Genomic DNA, 22,968 nt, shown 5'->3' with positions numbered 1-22,968 from the left:
TGGATTATCTCGGCAAAGGAGAAGTGCTCACTAACACAGATTTAGACAGATTTGTGAACAATATTTGTGAGGAAATGGTCTTTTGTGTGTATAGAAAATGTTTTAGATCTTTGAGTTCAGCTCATGAAAAATGGGAGCAAAAACAAAAGTGTTACGTTTATATTTTTGTTCAGTGTAAATTCTGACTTCTGATGGTGATCCACAAACTTTTCCTCCAGTGCCATCAGCAGGTCACTTATCCAGTGAAATAGCTCATAATCTACTAGGTTGATTTACTCACAGTTGGTACAGACATCCATCTGCCTGACTGCAAATTCACATAGGAACATACTGTGTTTTAACTGCTCCGTTTTAAAGCTAAATACACAAAATACACTTGTTGGCTTAGTTTCAGCCTTGTGCACTGTTAAGCAGCGTGTTTAACAATGTCATTGTGATTTGGGGTTTGAAGTGTCGTAAACAGGATGGGTTGGCACTCTCCTATTCCCTTGTGAGCCCCACCGTAGGACAATGAGCAGGTCCTGCATAGAGGAAGAGCGGCTCTTGAAGGAAAGTTCGCTTATTGTCATTTTCCAGGCCTCATTAAGTGTATGACATATTTAGCCAACAGTGATGGCTGGCTGGGGAGCACTGTAGTTACTAGACATGCAAATATTGGGATGAGAAGGTTGCAGAGTGGGGAGGAATCACTCGCACCAACAAACAGTTCCAGCTGATAATGCGTTGTTTTGAAGGAAGGAAAGAATTGTCATTATTCCTGTTAGCCTTAGCTATATGTTTAATGTGTCTTATTCTTGCAGTGGTTTTATATTGATTCGGTGGCTTTTGGGTTGCATCTGTATGATGGATAGTGCTTCAATGATTAATCAAATAATTGAGAGGAGTTGTCAACTATTAAATTCGTCACCAACTAATGTGATAATTGATTAATCAATTTTAGTAATGTTTTTATGAAAATTAGCGGAGATAAGGAGTTCGGCTGCGGTTTGTTTTTTGCTCGTCCCAGTGATCGGTACAACTGGGTGATGCTTTCGAATGAGCATTAGCATGTAGCATGTTTAATGTGTCTCCAATCATACACCCTACAACATCCTCGTCTTAAGGCCCAGACACACCAAAACGACATCAAGGAATTAGCGGGGGCAGTAGCTGACTGTTGGATCACCAGAAAGTTGTGCATGAACACACTGCAGAGAGTACAGCCGATAGCCAACCAGCACATACGTTTTGCACTTGCTTGAGAGGAAACAACTCTCCACACCAGCAGACAGCTTTACTTTGTATTCATCTTTTATTCAAAGGGAATTCGGAAGATCGTCTTGACGTTGGTTAGCCTGTTAGCATATTAACAATACCATCCAACATTGAAAGAATAAAGCATTTTTACTGTGCGTCTGAAACCATCATGAAATGTTTCTGCTGAAGAATAATCTTACAGTACTTCATGTAACAGCTTTGTTTTGATCTCACTCCCTCTTGACTAGTTTGGCTAGTTTTTTGTTTACTTTCCTCACTGCGGTTTATCTTGTCATGCACTGAGCTGAACTGCCAATCCCAGTGATTTCCTTCCCAGAGGGGCTCCCCGTCATCGGCGCCGATTCAACAACTGAATTAGCTCGAAAAAGCAGACAAAGGCCAAAAAGGGCCGACGAAGATGCACAGGTGTGACCAATGAAAAATCTACAAAATGTTGACTTTTGTAATGATTCAAAGACCAATCTATTGCCATGTTGGTCTCTTTCACTTGCCTGTTAGTCCCTGAAAGGTTCTCATATAGACTTTATGGTTGGAGATGCCTCCTGCTTATTCTGTTTTTCATTGTTACAGAGCTGTTACAGATAATTTCTATCTTTTTAAAAAAGGACAGAGATGATACCTCAGATTAGGTCGATCACATTTAAAGGGCACTCATCGTAGTCTATTGTCCTAAAGAATTCAAAATATTTTCCTGTCAGACCTTGAACTTACATAATTCAGTCATCTAATACGTAACGTATTTATGTTTGAGTTGTATTAATCATCCCTCATCCCTCCCTTTGCTGTATTCACTCGACCTGGCGCCACTGTTACCCTCAGCTTTGATGAGTCATACAGACGCTTTATCTGGCAAAGGAAAATAAGTACCTTCTTTATACACATCACTCTAGACAGATGGGACTTCTGCATGGTAATTTCCTTGAGTCTTTGTGATGAATTGCTAATGTAAGAGTCCTTCAGATAAACACAAGGCTGTGTTGGAAATGCTTAACATTAGATGGAGTGCTCAGTGATGTGGCACCGTCTGCTTCTCAGGGGCACGCAGCAGAGCAGAGCCGCCTCTCCACAGTGTCTTTCTGAAGCCTTGATTCATTTCTGCCAAATACAGTAAATACTATGGGTGTGGATCCTCTAGATGCATTTTTAGCCGTGGAGGACAACAAGTCGGCCAGCTGACTGTTGCTACGCAACGATAGGAAACTTGGAAATTGACTCCTTGTGCCATGCCTCAAAATAACCTTCAAAACAAAGTGTTTGTTAAACAGATGCGTAGCTTTTATTATGAAACTAAATGCATGATGTTTGTTTTTACTATATGTGCATGTAGTAAGGCCTCCCTACATCACAGTTATGTCTTTAATGTTGAAAATATGCATCTTTTAGTGGCTGTGCTGTTGTAGCAACCATTCGTTGGTTTCCAAGTCGTCATGTTGTCAGCTGCTTTGTACATTGTCTGAGTGATTATCCGTCATGTGTGTTATGTGCTGCCAAGAGAATTTCCCTTTTCCGCTCTTTGAGGTTTATTTGAAATTCCTCACAAAGCCTAAAAGGATTAAATCTTTTTAATCTAGTATGAAAACAAACACATTAGAAACAAATGATCCAGAACAATGGGGGTGCAACAAATGATTATTTTCATTATCGATTAATCCGCTGGTTGTCTCTTCATTAAGAAAACTGTAAAGAATGACTGCCACAATTTCTAGAAGCCCAAGGTGATGCCATCAGATATTGTTTTGTCCGACCAACAGCCTAAAACCAAAAGATTTTAAATTGACTACAGTGTAAGACAAGGAAAGACTTGAACCATCTAAGGTTATGAATCCAGTTTAATTATTTCCTTTTAATACTGATGACGACTATTCTTATATTTCTTTCAGTGAAGATCTGATCATGTTCTTGTTGTTGCAGGTGACCCTCAGTGATTGACAGATGTGTGACACTGTGGACAACCATTTGCCTCTCCCAGTGGAGATCTGAGTTCTGGGACACTGAGGTAAGCACAGGGCGCATCAAAAACAGGCCTCTCAAACTGCCTCATATATTGTATTTCAGAGGCAAAGTCCCTCCCCTACCAGTGGACCACTGTGTGACCTTATTATGCAAAAAATATGGACCATAGTTAACACCGATTGTAATTTTTTTTTGTCCTCTTTTTGACCTTTTTTTTTGTAGAAATGTTAGTCTATTAAAAGCTGGAAATTGTTCAGTGTGCTCTAGGATTATTTTATATTGCCATAAATTACACGTGATCTTTATAAATTTAAAAGCTAATTGTGCAAGTCAAGAAAGTCACTGTTTGTGGTAAAACTGTTGAGGTATAAAACTGTAAAAAATATTTAACTAGAAAGACTACACAAGTCACGGAAATTACGTCATCATTTTCTCTCTACTGGGACTGACACTCACATGAGCAACAGGTCTTGCTCGTTCTTTGCTAACTGACCGATAAAAAGTAGATGGATAAAAAGGGTAAGATAACATAACATTTACACATGGAACACAGCCAAGACTTGCAAAATTATGTTTTAAATTGACAAACATCGTATGTGTAATTCATGTCATAATTCAAATGGAATCAAAAAATGATTTGTCTCTCGCTTTCGATTATTGTACATAGAGAGACTTCGCCGCTCTATTGATATTCATGATCACCTGAATCGGGAAGTTCTTGAATTCATTTTCTGCCTTGTTGCCATAAAAATCATTTCTTGTGGTGAACACAAGTGATTTCAGTGCGTTATATTGTCATTGTCAATCATGTTAAATGTTTCTCTTGAAAGTGACTGATGATACCAGAAACTGCAAATGAGATTTAAATGTGAGTTGCTGATGAGATTCCTCCCCTTGATGAGCTCATTGATCTCTCTTTTTTTTTTCCCCCAAATGTCAGTCACAGCTGTTGTCCTTGAGATAAAGCATATGTGTTTTCCTCAAGTTTAAACAGATACTTTGCCAATTTTCAACCAGCTTTGTTTCATCACAATGTGCATAGTATGTGTAAATGAGCTGTGGTAAACTTCCCTCCATCTTACCAGCACCTAGATCTCCCTGTTTGTTTCGCGTCGTCCGGCTCTGGGGCTGTTACTCAAACTGCAGATTGTACCTCAGTATTTTCATATTGCCCGCCACCACGGACACAAAGAGCATGGAAGCATTTCAATGGTGCTCTCTTTCAAACTTAGACCAAACTCCAATCAAATCGTAAAACTAGGCAGCACTGATCAAATCTGAAACAAGATTATGTTACTGTATTGCCTATTTCTTGCCTAAAATGTCTTCAGAAACATTTTTTTCAGTGCACTGTTTGGCTGTAATATGAGAATTCGTGAATAGGAACTGGCCATGCTGTTTCCTGCATTATAAAAAATTATGCTGACAAAAACTGAGATCAAACGGTAAAACTAAGCAGCTCTGATTAAATTTAAAGCAAGATTCTGTTACTGCGTTGCCTTTTTGTCTTCTAAAATGTTTTCAGAAACATATTTAGCTTACTGTTTGACTGTAATTAGAGATTGTTTGTTACCAGCTGGCAACCATTGTGTCAAACGGACAATACATCACTCATGATTTGATGCGTTTACTGCTCTGGAACGGTGCAGGGCATTCTGGTAGTTGTAGGTTTTCCACCTTTTGAGCAAAAAGGAATGCCACAGCCCCTTTCTCTGTGTTTTTTCTGGTCATATAACACCAGTTTCTAAAGTATTTGCATCTTTTCCAGCAGAAAAATACTTTGTCTTTAATGTTTTCACTCTTATATGTCTTGTTTATGCAATTAAACCAAAAAAGCAAGAAATTATAACAATTAGTTATTACAATTTAAGTATCATGGTACTGCTGCAACAAAACAGCAACAAAAATTAACATCTCTTCATGTTTCACATCTCATATTCTCAGATTTTAGTCATGGTAAGACTATCAGCTCATCTTTAACTCTCCACTTAAAGCAGCCCCTTGTTTTATATATAGTACATCATGACGGCAGTATGATCCAAGCTGCTTATACAAAAGGACGTTTCTTTTTGGTGAATATTTGCCATTGCCTCAAAGTCATTTGACTACAGTTCCCATGGTAACTGATAAGCCTGCCCCGCCGATGGAGAATTTCACTTCAGTGAGTCTTTGACAGTTTGACAAGCCAGAGGAAATGAATGAGTCAGCCTTTCATGAAGAGCTGAACAAGCTGACTAAATGGAGCCTTTCAGTTCACACACTCAGATTTAAGGAGCACGCTCACACAAAAAGATTTGACTCGTTCAGATTGTCATCTGCTCTGAGCAGCGAACATGATCTCTGTCTCCTCTAGCCCCACAGCAAATCGGATATTTTGCTCCCCTAAGCCTGTTTTGTAACATTTTCAGGCTTATCTGCACCGTTCAGAGAGCCGTGCGTCGTTTTATGTTGGATTTGTTTAAGTCGGTAACCTCTAAATACGGGTTTGAAATACTGAAGTGCCTTTAAACTGTTGGAGGCTACAGTAGGTGGTCCAAGATAAAGAAAAATGCTTCTGAATGAAGTGGATGTGTTGTGAAGTTTTTAAAAAAAAAAAACCATAACCATTTCTGCCCCAAAACAATGCTGACATGATAGCAGCTGGGATGTGAACAGCTGTTAATTCAGTTAGTGTGATGTAATATCAAAGAATTAGATTTGTGTTTTTTTTCCTTTTCAGGTCTTGATTGTAGCTTTTTTTTTTTTTTTTTTTTTTAGTCGCACCATTTACCACCATACTTTTTTTGCCTGCAAAAATAAGTTTACATATCTTGTCTTGCAGTACAAAACTGTGAGAAACATAGAGAATTAGAAATGTAAATCCAGAGAAGCCTCGGAGCTTTTGCACATTTCCTGGCCTGTAATGATTTGGGTGTACCAAATAAGATTAAACAGGGGTGTGTCAACATGGCTTACTGTGGGAGTGAGCATTAAGAACTGTGCACACAGTTTTAAACTGTTTGGGACTTACAAAAAGGAACAGCGCGTGAACATCTTATAAGAAGGGCTCGCTAAATCTGACAGAGTCTGTGTATGCATATTCCCAATTTTGTACCCACACAGCTTTTTCCCTCTTGAATTTGAACAGATTCATACGTCTGGACACTCCGAATAACGGCTTAATCTTTGTGATCTGACTTTATTCGGTTCTGTATGTGTCAGAAAGTTAACCCAAGGACGCTGACCCAGATACAGCAGCAATGAGTTTATTTACAACACTCCTCTGTCACATGTCGCACGCTGTGGGAACACATGTTGGTGTCAAAGGGAGAGGAGTGAAGTGGTCAGATCTTACATTGTAATCAGTGCTTAAAATAACAATTTGAAGATGTAAGCTTTAATTAAATCATTACCAAGCACTTAAGTAGAGTGTCTTGTTTTCTTTTGTCTAGACTGTTGCATCAGTGCAATCACCAACATTAACACAAATTATCTTGATTAAATTCCATAGCACACTGCTATATCAGCATGTTTGTGATCTATACTATAGTCCATTCATTGATGATATCTGAGCATCGCCGTCACATCCACAGTATTTGATAAAAAGCTAAGACTGAGGGAACTGTCTCGAAGCATGTGTGCTGGCTGCAGCAGAACACCTTCCAATCAGCCAGCAGAGGCTGTCGCGTGAAACGTTAAGTGGGATCTTCCCACTTTGAAATGAGAATATATTAAGTTAGTCCTAATCCCTAATCCCATCAATTGGAAACCACAACAAGCTTATGAGCCACAGTTTTCCTGAGGGCAACGGCTGAAGGGCCATCACGGCTGAGCACAGTCGATGGCAGCAAGAAACTCCTGTCTGAGAAATACACTTTAAAGCTGGGCGTACACTGTATGATTTGAGCCTGTTTCAGAAGTTGTAATTCTACCTCCTGCTGTATGAGTAAATCACCTGCAATGTAAAGCCCAAGCTCAACCGTCAAGCCTCGACCTGTGTGCTCGCACTGCATGTGTAAAAAAAGACTTTAAAATGGTCTGTCAGTTCCTGCGAACTGTTCTTGCTATTGATAATCGTCAATAAAGATTCTTTTGAAAGTTCTGGTAGGAGTATGTTCGCTAGCAGAGGTGTGATTCATAATAATGTAGAGACAGACATCCCAAAAAGAGCTTCAAAGTCCATTTCTGCTAAAATGGGCCACTCCAAATGTTGGTCCCCCTCACCTCTTTTGCCATGCTTGTCGACCTAACAACAGTAACTAAGAGGGCAGAACAGGAGAATTGGTATTTAAATTTCCAATCGTTTTTCAAGAGAGAATCACAATGCATCTAACAATCTTTTCTGTTTTTTATAGTAGCACCATGTCCTTGAAATAGGAAGGTCACCGATGACACAAGCTTCAATCTGTCCTTAATCATAAGATAAGACATGGAGCATGAATGAGGATGCATGTCATGTGAACTGTAAGCTTGTGTTTTCAGAATGGCTCCAGTGTGACTGTATGACTCAGTCACTGCATTGTGGTTTCATATTGAGGTTAGAGTGAGGGATCTGTATCGGCAATATAGTGCCAGTTGTGTGTAGTTTAAGTTGCTGTGCCACGGAAGACTCTTTTCTTCCTTTAATGTCTTATTGACTTTGCCATCCACTCTACGCTGATGATTATAGATTTTACACAGTGGATTTTATTTAAAAAATGTATTTTTTTTCTAGTTTATTTCAGGTTGTTGTCACATGTATTGTGTTCCCTTGGCTTTCTTTAAGGCTAACAATGGTAGCTCAATCATGTCAGTCATAAGTAAAGGTTGTCAAATTGTGTGAAAGGATTTCAGCATTTATGGTAAGCTTTACCCTCGCTCTGAAATTACATAAGCATCGTTTATGTCTGTCATTCTGACAGCTTGGCACACTGTGTCTCTTGCAATGTCGCCTACAGTCTGTATCCAAACTGTCACTGGAATCTGTGACTGCTCCGCCTCACACTCCACTGATTCACACACACACACACACACACACACACACTCACACACACTCGTCATAGCTAGCCTTTTTATGGGATAATTAATGAGAATGTATTTTCCATGGGATGAAGTCTGAAGGAGAAATGGCTTTTTATTTTGGGCAGTTTGCTGAAGTTAATTTTAGCAGCTGGATACAGAGAAGGAGACCAGCACTGTGCCTGTAGCTCCTGATCAGAATATGTATGAAGAGACTCGGGACTAACTGTCTTTTGTTATCTCATCTCTCTTGATGTGCTGTGAATATAAAAGTGTATAAACACAGAGGAAGTTCAGTTCTCTAGCTTCCTGTTTTAATTAAAAAAAAGGGTTTTTATGGGTGTTTTTTAAGGCTTTGTTTTTAACATCATTGCTATTTAGATCAGAGTTTAGCTGCCCTGTGAGGTTTTGTGTCTGTTTCACAAGATTTCATAAGAATGCACTCGAGCCAAGGACCAAAAAAGACTCAAGCTTGGCCACTTCAGATCTGAACAGTCAAGGGAAAGCCCGTATGACTGCCCATAGTGCTTCATGGTCATGTCATTGCTTATCCACGGTGACAGGCGAGGTCACTTAGGTGGCTCCTTATGTAACAGTGTGGTCAGCATCATATCTTCCACACTCAGAGGCATTTTTACATGTTGTATCCCATTTCTTATCATTTCCACTCTCCACCATAGTCTTTAAGATAACTTATTAGTGTTGTCGGCTGCAGGATATGTTTTTTATTTAAGTTTTAACTTGCAAGACTTTAAAGCCCCACTCTAGCCAGTGTTGCTGTTTTTCAGATAATGTTCTTTCTTAAACAGAGAAAAAATACCCTAATAATGAAATAGATAATAAAATACCGTAAATATGTGCAGTACCCGCCCATAGACCTGCCCAACCAATCACAAGCAGCACGATTCATATTTCCCGTCGTCATGTTGTTGCAAGCACATGGTCTGTACTCACTGTACTCACTTATTGTCTTCCTCTAACTGTTTTCTTTGCTTCTCCTCTACTCTGTCCCCACCCATCTCTCCTCCTCCTTCCTCACAATCTCTTTTCTCCTTATCTATCACTATATCCCCATATCCCCTCTCTCCCCCCTGTCATCTGTGTTTCTCCGTCCCCCAGGCAGCCAAGGGGGGGTCTCTGAGGAAGATGCTGGGTTCAGAGCGCGGAGTTGTCGAAGAATGGCTCTCAGAATTCAAGGTAAAAGGCCCTCCTCTCCTCTGTGCTCCATCATGACTCATGTCAGTGAAATGTTCTCCTGGAGGTCATCTTTTTTTTTTTTCTTCAGCGAAACCACAAGCTGTGGGTGTAACTGCGATGAAAGGAAGTGTTGTGTGTGCAGGTTTGTGCATGTCACCTTTAACACTTGAGTCCTTGGTAAATTGTAATTAACTTTGGTGAATGCAGCCATGAACTGTGGGCATTTAGGACGGTTAAGACTCAGGGTCAGCTCTGCTTTCAGCAGTGTGAGCTGAACTAATCCAGTTCAGGATCAACACAAACTTTACCTGACGCATTTCTTTGGTCTTCCATTTTACAGAACGGATACACTTTGATTTAAACTGTGAGACTTGTCTTACTTTTATCAGCATCATCATGCTTTCACCGAAGCTGTTTTTTACCTGCATGCGTATAAAGTGTGGAAAGCTTGTTATGTCTGTATGGATCATTTAAAGCTAATTTGTCAGTTGTAATATAGATTTAAGGTCAGCTGCGCTCAACATCACTTGTACTTTCAATGAAATAGGGTCAGGGCGATATAATTTCTATATGTACGTATGTTGGATTTTAGTTACTATATTTATTTTTGGCACATTTGAGCCCATTCACAGTCCATTCTCACACAGGTTTTCCCTACTTTTCCTCCTAATAGTAATGCGTGAGTTGGGTTTTCTTTAATAGGCCACCCGCACCCAGCCGACTTTTTATGATATCCAATCTGCATCGCCCAACTCACAAAAATATGCTTTAATTAATCACCCAAACCCAGTGCAGGACTTTTAAATCACAGTCATCCTCTGAATCCGAAAGATGATTGCATCAGCAGTTAATTTGTCAGGTGTGCTAAGATTTCAATAGCAGGAACAAGCATTGAAAGAGTTAAGGAAATTAGGTTCTTGGGTGTGCTCCTAGATGAAGGGTTGACTTGGAAATTGCATATCTCACACATACAAAAAAAGATGTCCAAGAGTATTTTTGTATTAAATAAGGTAAAACATGTGTTAGAGTATAAGACATTGAGAACTTTGTATTGTGCACTTGTGTTACCCTACATCAACTACTGTGTGGAGGTGTGGGGAAACACATACCAAAGCAACACAAGGTCATTATATCTCCTACAGAAAAGAGCCATCAGAATCATACATAAAACAGGTTATAGAGAGCACACAAATATCTTATTTTTTAACTCTAAACTCTTGAAATTTAATGAACTTGTTGAATTACAGACACTAGTGGTTATGTTCAAGGCAAAAAATAAAGTACTACCAACAAATCTACAAAAAATGTTTACCCTTATAGAGAATGAAGGAAGAAGGAAAGGGCATTTTAGGCATCAATTTGCAAGGACAACCTTAAAACAAATGTGTACTTCAGTGGTGGGAGTGAAACTCTGGAACTCTCTACAGAATGAGTTAAAGCAATGTAAAAACATATTTCAGTTAAAAAAAGTATTTAAAGAGAAAACGATGAAGTTGTATGAGCATTCATAGAAAGAGAAAAATCAGGATCTTTTTCTATTATTGTCTTGTTTTGTTGTTGTTATTGTTTTGTCTTGTTGCTGTAGATGGGAGTCATCCCCCTAACCTGACATTTAAGTTTGATAAACAGGTGTTGCCTCAGCTCGTTTTATTAGTATTTATGTTTCTTTAAAATTTGACATTTCTTATCAACTTTATAGCCACAATGATAACTTGAAATACACTAAGGCATGTTGCACTTGGTTACTTCTGTTGTTTAGTTGTGTAGCTATGGATCTTTGTTTAGTATTGTTTTATCTTACTATTATCTCTCTTTGGATGTTCGGCTATGATATGAGTGAGTATCATTACTTGATGATGGCGATGATTATGGATTGCTTTTGCTTTAAAACTTGATGATGGTGGTGGTGATGATGATGATGATGACGACGATGATTATGGTTTGCTTTTGCTTTAAAATTTGTTTCAGATTAAGATATTAGGAATGGATGTTTTGGTTTGGTTTCTATTTTTGTTTCTTTTACTTATTATTCTCATGCGCAAACATAAGGTGTTGATAAGTATCCGAGTAATGTTTTGTAAAGGGGGCAGAAAATACAAGATTTTCTTCATTCTGCCTCCCTTTCGTCATGGCTGTGTAAACTATATGGATATGAAGATATTAAAAAAAAAGGTTTTGTTATTGGAACACATTCATGAACGAAATAAACTTCAAACTTCAAACTTCAAACTTCCTGTTAAAATTATTCTATTAGGATGTACTTATTACACAGCGCAGAAGCTTTTCAGTTCTTAATTCTGACGTACTGTATTAAGAGCCTACTCTTGTTTAATGCTTTATAGGAACTACATGTTAGCTTCAACTGTGCACCCATTGCAGTTGGGTATGAGGATGTTTATTTAAACATGGGGAATTTCAGCGACCTGACTGAAACATACCTAACCTTCAGTGTAGCAATATTGGAAATGTGGCTGCTTCAAGACTCTTTGTTTCTGAAACGTGGACATTGGAAACTAGAACCTTACATGGCCTCACCTGGATAAACACAATAACACAAATGGTCAGACCAATGAAAGCTGACCTGAGCCTCTTAAATCTGCGACGTCCTGAAATCCACTGTACTTTAAGTATTTGAAATTGTATGAGATCTAGGGAGTGCAAGCATGAGCCATAAAAATAAGGAATTAATGCGTAGTGCAGAGAAGAGCACAGAATTGTGAAATCGAGAAAAAGAGGGAGTATGATGATGAATAGTGAGGGACTGGTATGACTCATTGTGTGAGTTGGTGCAGACCGGGCACATTGTGTTCCGTCCTCAAAATGACCATACTTAGGCCAGGCAGAGACGATATCTCTGCCTCCTGTCATCTGCAGACAAACACACAGTCTTGACCATTTAAAGAATTCCACCGCAGGATATTCTGAGCCTGTCAGATATCAGCACTCTCTGACGTTCATTTCCTTCAGAGACATTTTGTGATTCCCCTTTTATGAATGTAATCCACTTTCACTTAACCTTCCTCACTGAATTCCCCAGTCACTGATTTCTCCACATTTCCCAGAATGCTTTTTAACACATCCTTAGAGAATAGGCATTTTTCATCAAAACGTTTTGGTGGGACGGTGTGAATAATTCAATTAATGATGGCTGAATCTCATTTAGCTGCCTCAGTTTCAGACTCCCGGTATTGTGCATGCTGGCTAACTGGGACACTTGAAAAGAACCGAGCCATCGGTAATTTCATCAGGAACACCTTTGATTTGCTGTGAAAAAGACCTATGGGTGTGAATTTGTGCCATTCGGGTGTGGGTCCTACATATAGGTGGAAAGAGTGGTTACAAATGACATAGCATAAGGTTTCCAATAGACCAAAAAGATGGTGTATTTGGGCAGCTGCTGCTAGAGACATCTGTATATCCACCTCTGTCTACTATGATGCATTCATTTCTGAATGATGGTTGAACACCCACACACAAGTGTTTTCAGCCACTCTGGCTGACTAGACCTTTCATCAGGTTAAAGTTTGAAAAAATGTCCACAAAAAAAATGTAGCGTCCACTGCAGATGAGACCGATTCGATTCAGTGTCTGGTTATGATACTGACGTAATTCACTAATTTGATATCAAACTGGCATCATCAATCCACGTACTGATCCAGATTTCATAGTCTGATGTTGGTTACTATGCCTAAGGTGCCTGGCATTTACTTGCAGAGAATTTGTCTGCCCCTCTAGTCCCCACAATCCCACGCTGGTATGCAGGTGGAGCGATGCTTACTGTCTGAACAACCTTCATGACGCCACACCCAACTCAAATGATCAATGGCCTATGTTTCTTTTTCCAATCCCAGTTTAAATGTGCGTGGAGAATGTCCCCTAGGCCGTGTTGGGACAACTGCCAAGAAACTAGTTAGCTATGCTGGCGTCCTTAGCATGGAGGCCGAGTGACAGCTCCAAGCTCAAAACACATTGGGTCGAGGAGAGTACGACTCCAGTTCTGTAATTCTCTTTTAAGGTATTAAAGGTATTGCCAAAGCAATTTGCACTTCTACACTTGTTTTAGATGTGAAGCCCACTTAACCTACAGTTTGAATAAATTGCTTTGGAATATATTTGAATTTAATGCAAAATTGTGAAGCAATGCAAATTTTATGGGAAAAGAGAGCTAGTATTGGCACATATTCAAATCCAGGTATCAAAATTGAATCAGAACTGAAAAATTGTGGATCGGTCGATCTCTAGGGTCGACAGCATGTACTTTTCTTTCCGTCAACAATCTCACAATGTAATATCGTTGGATTTTAGAGATCCAAAATTACGTTTGCGCAGCCCTACATTTGTCAGTATTGGCTCAAAATGAGGATGATTAGTACAGAAAGTGTCCAAAATCTCAATTTACTGCTCCCTATTGACTAAACTTTATTGTATATGGGGACGTTAATGAGTGAACATGAGAGTGATTTTGGACACCACAAATAATAACAATGGAAGTTGTCCTGCCCCAACAGATGCAACAAAGTGATGATGGAGGTGTAAGTCATCGCAGTTTGTAGAGGTTCCACACTGTGATGGGTAGAAGTCTGGGCAGGCACCTCTGTGTGCAATTGCTTTAAATTGTAAAGGGCCATCTCGAAAACCTAAATGTCAATATCTAGCTACAATAAAGCCCAGTAGATATTTGTACTTCTAAAATGTTTAATTCTATTTTGAAAATGCTGTTTCTGATGCATAATAATGGTGACGCAAGGGAAAAAATGATGCATAGCCCTTCTGTGTCATACCACTGTTCTGAAGAAATGTAAAAAACTGTGTGCAGTTGCTCAGCAAACTGTTCTCTCTCTGTCTCCTCACTGCAGTCCTTACCAGAAACCCACATCCCCAGCTACGCCGGCAGCCTTCATCTAAAGAAGTCTCTGGTGCCAGCTCTCTACAGAGTCATCCAGGACCCCAACAATGAGGTGAGAGGGCGCAGGGGGCACACACACACTCACAGAGTCCCAAGTATGGCCGTTTTTAGCTCCGTGCTGCTTGTGACTCATATGATGTAGTCTCCGTTGGCAGCGAGCAAGAAAGTGACACACAGCTGTGTCTGCAGGCTACACATGCACACTGAAAGACAAGCACACTGTACTCTGGGAGAGTATGATGGACGGGCAATGCCAGCCACGTCACCTGTGTGGGGGCACACAGTGTGTTCCCCCCACACACACACAAGCACAGGCACACACAGCACTGTGATAGACTGGAGCATCTGCTGCCCACACTGGAGAGGATACCTGCATAGTCAAAGATTCAAACACAGATAATTTATGTGTGCTGCAACACACAAGCACCTCACTGTTCTTTTGAAGGGACAGTTTGGATTTTTTTTTTGAAGTGGAGTTATATGAGGTACTTATCCATAATCAGTGTATTACCTACAGTACATGGTGGTTGGCACAACCTCAGTGTGCAGAACAGGCAGGAGTATCCACAGTAGTATATTGCTAAGCTTTTGTCGCTGTGCTCCTGCCTGCTTCTCCAAACTGGGGGCTTGCTGACCACCATCCAGTGTAGGTAATACACAGACTATGGGTAGGTACCTCATACAACCCTACTTCAGAAAGTCCAAACTATCTATAATGTCTCTTATACGGGCATATATGGGCCAAACCTGTATTTTCTCTGTAAGGACCCAATGACACAATTTTTGAGCAAAGGCCTGAGGCACTCAACGAGACAGGACTTTAATTTCACTCTAATGATACAGTTGGTGCCTCCAATTCTCTTCCCCCATTTTCCCCCTGCTCTTTCATGGTCGAATTTGGGTGTCAAGCAACCAGGGATCTAAATTCCATTAGTGTTGTCAATCTGGCTGCACAATCCCATTAATGGTCGGACAAGTGATCCAGGAGAGAGAGTTTGTGTGTGTGTGTGTGTGTGTGTGTGTGTGTGTGTGTGTGTGTGTGTGTGTGTGTGTGTGTGTGTGTGTGTGTGTGACTGTTGCGTGTTTGGGTGTTTTTGTGCTGATGACATGGAGGGCCAGATGTCTTGCCAAGTTCATTAATGAGTTGCCGCTTATTTCAGGGTCAGCCACAGTCCAACACACACAGTAGCGTTGTGTGGGCACTCACTTCACTGACCCATGGACAGTATAAACACATTGGCTCAGCTTGCTCCCCTGAGAGTACATCTGACCAGACTTCCATTGTAGTGATTTATCCCCTTTGCTCCTACACACCTCCCACTATTAAGCGGCAGCAAAACGTTCCCTCCATCTGTCCATTCCACCAAGTCAGGACGACATTCATGCTTTGAGCGAGCGGGTTTTCCTATTGCCACAGACACACAGTCATATTAATTTGATTAATGTTGTATTTCCACTCTTGTCTCAGACCTGTACTTATTTGCATTGACTTATGCCCCGCCCCCTTCCTATCCAGCTGCTGGAGCCTGTGTGCCACCAACTGTTCGAGCTGTACCGGAGCTCTGAAGACCGCCTGCGCCGTTTCACCCTGCAGTTCCTGCCCGAGCTGGTGTGGGTATACCTGCGCGTCACAGCGAGCAGGGATCGCCAGAGCAATGGGTGCATCGAGGCCCTCCTCCTGGGCATCTATAACCTGGTGGGTGTCTCCACAGGGGTATGAGGGGTTAAAGGCAGGACTTTGTACAATGTATACATACTTGCTTTGCTTGTGAGCCATTTTGCATCCCTAGTTCGAAGTACCTATATAAGAGGGATGCAAAATAGCAACTGCAAAGTGGCTGCAGAAAAATATCACTGCTATAACAGAGCAAAAGATCAGTAAAGAATAAGAAAATGTAAATTGTTCCAACTAGGCACGATTATCCTGGCCAAAATAATTGCGGTTCACGCTTAAAACTCTTAAAATGGTGCTTGAACATACTGGAATCCCTTTACCTTGCATTTTGTTGAGAAACAAATACTTCTATTGCATCACAGAGAGGATACATCTTCTTTTAGTGATCATACTTTTCAGTGAAAACCAATCAAACAATCATGAAAAGCCAGGTTTTTCGACTATTTAAAATGGCTCCATATCTTTTGCTGCCTGTTTTTGCAGAGTCTCTTTTGTTGTTGGTTGCCCAGCAGTCTCTCTGGGTGCTGCTGGATATGATATTCACGTACATTGCGTACATTGTTCCATCCTTAGTTCCAATTATCCTGATGGGTAATTCTCCTTTACATGGACTGTGTGTGCAGATGTCAAAGATCATCTAGGTGAAGTGTCCTTTAGAGAAATCCCTACAGCTTGAGGGATGTTTGCCTGTAACTGACCCTGACAGGGACCCACACCGTTATCATCATCATTGTGATCATACATGGCCAGCAGGGATGGCTGCTGTGTCCAAATTCCTGCAGTTGAACTTAACTCTTAGAGAACATAATGCAATAGTGGGCTAGACCAGTATAATGTGACTGATATGTTGCCACATCATTGTCAGCTGACAAAGACCTTACTATCAGACTTTAAGGATGCATAACAGTTTACACAATTTTTGTACTGGTTCATGTGGATCTCTCTGTCTCCCCTTCTGTCTCATTGTGTCATACGGATTACTGTTAATGTATTATGTTGATCTGTTCTGTACGACATCTATTGTCCGTCCTGGAAGAGGGATCCCTCCTCAGTTGCTCTTCCTGAGGTTTCCACCGTTTTTTTTTCCCGTTAAAGGGAGTTTTTCCTTATCTGCTGCGAGGGTCCTAAGGACAGAGGGATGTCGTATGCTGTAAAGCCCTGTGAAGCAAATTGTGATTTGTGATCTTGGGCTTTATAAATAAAATTGATTGATTGATTGATTGATGTGGATTAATGTAAGTAGATAAGATTTTTAGATGAAAAAGCTGTACTTTTTTGCGAAACATCTCATAACATTTGCTTCTACAACCGCGAAGATAGCTATGAATGGCTCTCTAAATGTTGATATGCAAATCATCGCTTATCTTTAAGACCTAATACAGGTGGAACATTAGTGAGGCTGTACATCTGTTGACACGAAAGATGATCTGCAGGGAATGCCCTGGTTAATGGATAGACCCAGGATAGATTGCATCACCAGGAAACACCCTTGGGGAAATGGGCTAAGAGCTCGAGATATCAATAGAAAGAGCTCCATGTCAGCCACCACGGCTAAAGGTATATCCATGCATAATTTATTCCTCTGTGTCTATACCATTCCACACACACACACAACGCTGTACATGCTCATAGACCTCTCTCCTATGGCCATTGACAACAGAGCTCTGAAAAACAGCTTTGCTCTAGACAGTCCCTTCAGATATTCAGAGATATACCGCTAGCCATTGATGACAAGGCCTGAACCGACAGGGAGAAAGGGAGATGAAAGGGATAAAGCCCTTTTCATACCACATTCCAAAACCTATATTATGGATGCTTGGACAAGGGATGGGTAAACTGGTGTTTGTTGTTTTCTTTGCATTCATTGACTTTCAATCGAAATCTGACCATTTTGATGACTTCATGTGAAAAAACAATTGTTTTAAAAGCACATTTATCCATATTTAATGATATATGAATACTCCACCTACCTGCCACATCTGCCATATATGATTCAGATAAAACTCAGGTGCGTTATACGCTAGAAGAAACCACCATTATTTCTGTCTCTGAATCAGTTAACGGTGCCTGCAATGCTCACATGCCGTAAAGAACAATTGCTTTGATAACTTTTACACAAACTTGAATCCTCCTCAGCTGCACGTAATTGGTTTACAGAGCCAAGTAGGAATAACAAGTGCTTTCTGCCGAATGAAGAATGCTCAACTCGACGTCCCCGTGAATGTACTTCATTATCGTTTCGACTGTGGTTGCAACTGGTTCGAGATAATCAGGCATTTTCAGGGACGCATTCATCTTTGTGTTATGTATCGCAGTGTGAAATTGGAATTGAGTGGCGAGGGTGCTGGCAGTGACATTTAATCTGTCAGAGTCAATAACATGTACCAGCAGAACGGTCGTACAACAGCTAAACAGTGTGAGGGACACTGGACTGTACAGCAAATGTGTATCGTGTGCTGCTAAATGCTTTCCCCAGTCCACAGAGAAGGGCTAAACAGGGGTAAAATCATGGAGCTAGAACTCTGAATTTAAATCAGGCATTTACTGACTCTCAGTATAAATGAGCATCAAGCACCAGACTGTTAAAAACAATCCTCCGCTGCTTTAATGACACGGCTTCTCTGTCTGATTTGTTTTGCAGGAGATCGTGGACAAAGACGGCAACAGCAAGCTCCTCTCCTTCACAATCCCCTCCCTGTCCAAACCATCGATATATCATGAGGTGGGGCTCCTGTCTGGACTATCAATCAATGTTTTACAGTTTTTTTTGTACTTTCACTCTTCCTGCCTTTCCTGTCTTTCTCTTTTTATCTCTCTTGCTGTTTCTCTCTGCCTGTGCCTCCTTCCAACTGACTGCTATACAGACCTATTTTAGTGGCTATTTGGAAGATGACACCTCCTCAGTGTCCACTGCTTCGGAAGGTCAATTTTCATTAACCTCACCTCCAGCACTGATCCATCTGTGTGTTTTAAGGTGTCAGTATGTGTCTGACACTGGACCTAAGGGGGGGACTTTTCACACAGGTAGTTCTCTCACTTTTTGTGCGTGCAACCAAAAGCTTCACTGTGAAAGTCTTTGAGGAAAGGTTGTCCGATGTTTGGCGCCCTTCTCTATAGGTGTGTTTCCATCCACCTGTTTTGCACATAAAAAGAACTTAAGTGGAAACTCTATAAGTTGATAAATTCTCGGAGATACAGCAAAAAAGTTTTAACGCTTGAGGGAGGGGGTAAAGTTGGTGTATCGAGAGGTAAATGCAGATTAGTGCAATGGAACAGATTCAGCAAATGGGTAGCTGTCAACACGAATGTACGCACACAGGGCTGTTACTAAAAATCTTCCAAGAGCACAAAGCTGCAGTTTAAAACTCAGGATTTCCAGTGTCCTCTTCGTGATATACATCCATTATATATCCATCTCATTGTGCCCTCCTCCTCTGTGGCACCTGACTGGAAAGTAAACGATTTTTGGAGCATTCAGTTAAAATTGGCTCTACATTTGGATGGAAACTCATGCGTTTGGAAGGACACCTGAAAGGGGAGGACAAGCAGCAAAGTGTCCCAGGCTTTACTCAAACCCAGGCCACCGTGGTGAGGAATCAGCTTTAGTGGTATGCGCTCTACCCAGCAAGCTACCAGGGCAGACCATGATGTCTGGCTTTTCACGGTTTTGTTTTGAGCATACCAACACCCGAAGTTCCTCTCTGCCCGAGCCACTTTTCTATCTTTTGTTTGCCATAAATCTAATTTTGAAAACATTTGCATGAAAACTTTAGGCCAACAAGGACTATCCAGGAAAAATCCTTTACAGTTTGCACTTACACTCAAACTTCTCTGTTTCTGTTGGACATTTTTATTTTAAAATGAGGTGACTTTTAACTTTTTCAGTCCTGTTTTATTCTGCTTTGGTCGCTCACTCTGTCGTGCTGGGTTTGTCCAACGCCCCCAACTTCTGACCTGACTGCTCTAACAGGGCACAGTATTGACTGTTGTGTTGGAATTCATTAGGAAGGTGTTTAACAGGATGTGCTGACCTAGGACCATTTACTGAGAGCAGAAAGAAGCAGTGTGCATTACAGTTTTAGACTTTTTCTTCCTGCTACGCAAAGCAGGGCAGAAAGTGCACAGTATATTTTCATACAGTATGACGGCCCTCAGTGGGTGCTAGTGTGTGAGTGTTGATGAGACTACAGTGTGTGGCGTGTGCTGAGGGCGATTTATCGCTGTAATTACAAGCTTGAGAGGCTCTTCCCTCCATGCTGTGAGATTGAAGAAAGCATGGAGGGGTGGTGGGGGGGGGGGCTTCGTGTGTGCATGAATCACAACATGCTTCCAAGGATGCTGTAGTACACCACCACACATCACAGGGCCATATCCCCAGGCCTCCATCATTAGCATACACTCCAGTCTCTCTTTTTCGTATTAATCCATCGTCCCCTCCTTCTCTACTCTACTAGAATCACCCAAGATACTCAGGACAGAATATCAATTCAATTTAGGGGTCACTTTCACTCCACACGCCATCAGAATAAAGTGGGCTTGTGACATATTCCCAGACATAAATCAGTCATTATCTGTGTTACTTCCTCTTTCTGTCTTACTCATGAAAGAAAGAGAAGCATGCCTTATGCATGCCTTCTGCATGCATAAGGTAGACAATAAAGTATTACTCTATTCTATTCTTCTCTATTCTAAAGGGACATGTCACTCTAAAATAAAAAATACACATATTGTTTCTTTTACCTGTAGTACCTTTGTCAAGTGTTGGAGATAATGGACGTAGAAATGTCTGCCTTCTCTCAAATATAATGGAATTAGATGGCACTCAGCTTGTGGCACTCAAAGTGCTGAAAAAATACATTTGAGTTGCTGTGTTGAGATGTGGCGCTTTATGATCGAGTGTTTTCCACTTTGGACATTTAATGGCTGTTTCCATCTTGTGGTGTAGTGGAAAGTCTGATGGAACATCAGGGACGGCAATGGAAAAGTCCTGGACTTTATCATGTCATACCTGTGCCATACACGCCAGTATTTTTTACTGATGTATTTTAATTATTGTCAAATAAACTAAACTAAACTACAATAATTCCTAGATGAACTGCTCATAACAAGGTTTGTGGATTATCTTGAATAACCAGGTCATGATTTCTGTAAAGAGACATCGCTGTTGAGTATTTTGTTGGGCACTTGGCACCACAAGCCGAGTGCCAACTAGTTCCACTACATTAGAGAGAAGGCAGACATCTCTACGTCCTATCTCCAACGCTCAGCAACTCACACCAAAACAATCTAGACTGATAAATAACACCACAGGTGAGAGCAGGCATGTCTGAAAACTGGCCAACAGCCTGCAGCTTGTTGCTCAGAGTATATTACATGTAGCCCCACACATTATTGGTTATTTATGCAAGATCACTTTGCATTTTTTCCATTCACCTCACAGAGGCAGGACTGTCCTACAGGTTGTAGACATGCACCAAGTAGAAACTACGCAGGCAGAACAAACTTGTTTTCATTAACAGATGGTAAACAAACAAATGAATGGTTGCCTAACAGCAGATGTTCCTACTAGGTCGCAGACAATACCACAGCAAAGTAGGAGAATAAGAAAATATTGACACACTTTAGTATCAGGATTTCATGTTTTGTGATACAGTGTTTTTGACATTTTTGTATTAATAGGTTGCATATGTTGTGTTTAAACCCCTGACTGCTAGATAGCAGTGTCGTTTTCAGTCATGTGACTCTCCCACTCCAACATAACAACATATCACTACTGTGTTACAGGAGCTATGATAAATACAGATCCTACTGTTCTGATTGCATTGAAAAAGTTAACTTTTTCTACTCAAATTTTATGCAGATGATGGAGTGTTCTTAATGACCGTCTTCCTTCAGTTAGATTTTAAAAATGCCACAATTTAAATTGCCTTACTTACAATATTGCAGTATTTCCCATTTAACTGAATCATAACCCCTGTGTGGTGATGCGTATCCTGTTGCCAGATTCTTGCCAATACACAGCCCGACTGCACAGACTTGTAAAGTTGACAGCGAGGACTGCCGCTTTGATGGGCGCCGCAAAGTTGAATTCTTCACTTAAAGATGAAATAGTTGCATTTATCTCATTTGTATGATTTTTTAAAATAGCCTATGTGATGTGAGAAGCAGCTGGCCCCCAGGCATTTTCATGTTATTTAATCTGGCCCCCATTCAGTAAAGTTTCAGAGGAAGAATATGTATTTTTGAATTTGGGGTGAACTGTCCCTTTAAGTTTAATTTGCTGATTGCCTTATCAACCATATTTGTTGGGAACGTGTCCAACTGTTCTGGATTAACTTAATACTAGACAACAGGTACGCATGCTTTTTACTCTCCATACCTGTTGCCAATAATTACCCAATAAAAGCATGACCCAGTAACGACCGACAGGAGCAGAAGGTGGCAGTAAGCCACTGAGATCCTGACAAATCTTGTCTCATGATCAGCTTAGTAAATGACGGCCTGAACAAGTCGTTGAAGGTATCTCGTGATGTGCGAAATAACACCTTGACATTTACCACGCCAAAGGTTAACGTTTTAATTCATGAAAGTGAATTACCTTTTATCTCGTTACCAGAGGTGATTGTTGTGTCAGGCGAGGGCGGCCCACCTTCACCATAAAACACAGCAGGAAAAACCCTGACCTGTCAGTACAGGTGTGCAGAAGCCTTTTAAGAAAACGGAAAGAGAAACAAGTTGAAAGGAACTAGTGCAGAAATTCAGAGCTTAATGTTGTGTGAAGGAATTTGTAGAAGATACAAGGCAAGTTGCAACACATAACTTTTAGTGGAGGAGTTGTACAGTCAGCAATTTATCGACTAAAATTGGAAACGATTCTCAAATTTAGAAACTGATAAGTAAAGCCAACAGAGAGAAGTCAGGTGCTGCCAGGTTGGCAGAGGTCCAGTAGTTATATCATTCCCCTGTAATAAAATCTCCACACTAATCACAGCAGTTTTCCATC

The 22,968-nt window shown here is 40.7% G+C and overlaps 1 protein-coding gene across 2 annotated transcripts in view; it reads left to right on the top strand.

The window, feature by feature from the left end:
- LOC126392820 (protein FAM126B-like) overlaps positions 1 to 22,968 on the top strand; it is a 56,789-nt gene that overhangs the window by 18,117 nt on the left and 15,704 nt on the right. For both annotated transcript variants that reach the window (XM_050048480.1, XM_050048481.1), the window contains exons 2-6: positions 3,169 to 3,253; positions 9,307 to 9,384; positions 14,241 to 14,342; positions 15,807 to 15,986; positions 18,607 to 18,687. In XM_050048480.1, the coding sequence (XP_049904437.1) occupies positions 9,334 to 9,384; positions 14,241 to 14,342; positions 15,807 to 15,986; positions 18,607 to 18,687 (414 nt within the window). In that variant the 5' untranslated portion in view covers positions 3,169 to 3,253; positions 9,307 to 9,333. The remainder of the gene's footprint in view (positions 1 to 3,168; positions 3,254 to 9,306; positions 9,385 to 14,240; positions 14,343 to 15,806; positions 15,987 to 18,606; positions 18,688 to 22,968) is intronic.

The sequence above is a fragment of the Epinephelus moara genome, chromosome 7 (assembly GCF_006386435.1).
Source record: "Epinephelus moara isolate mb chromosome 7, YSFRI_EMoa_1.0, whole genome shotgun sequence".
Lineage (NCBI taxonomy): Eukaryota > Metazoa > Chordata > Actinopteri > Perciformes > Serranidae > Epinephelus > Epinephelus moara.
The sequence above is the reverse complement of the archived record's forward strand: the minus strand, read 5'-3'. Positions and strand labels throughout refer to the sequence as shown.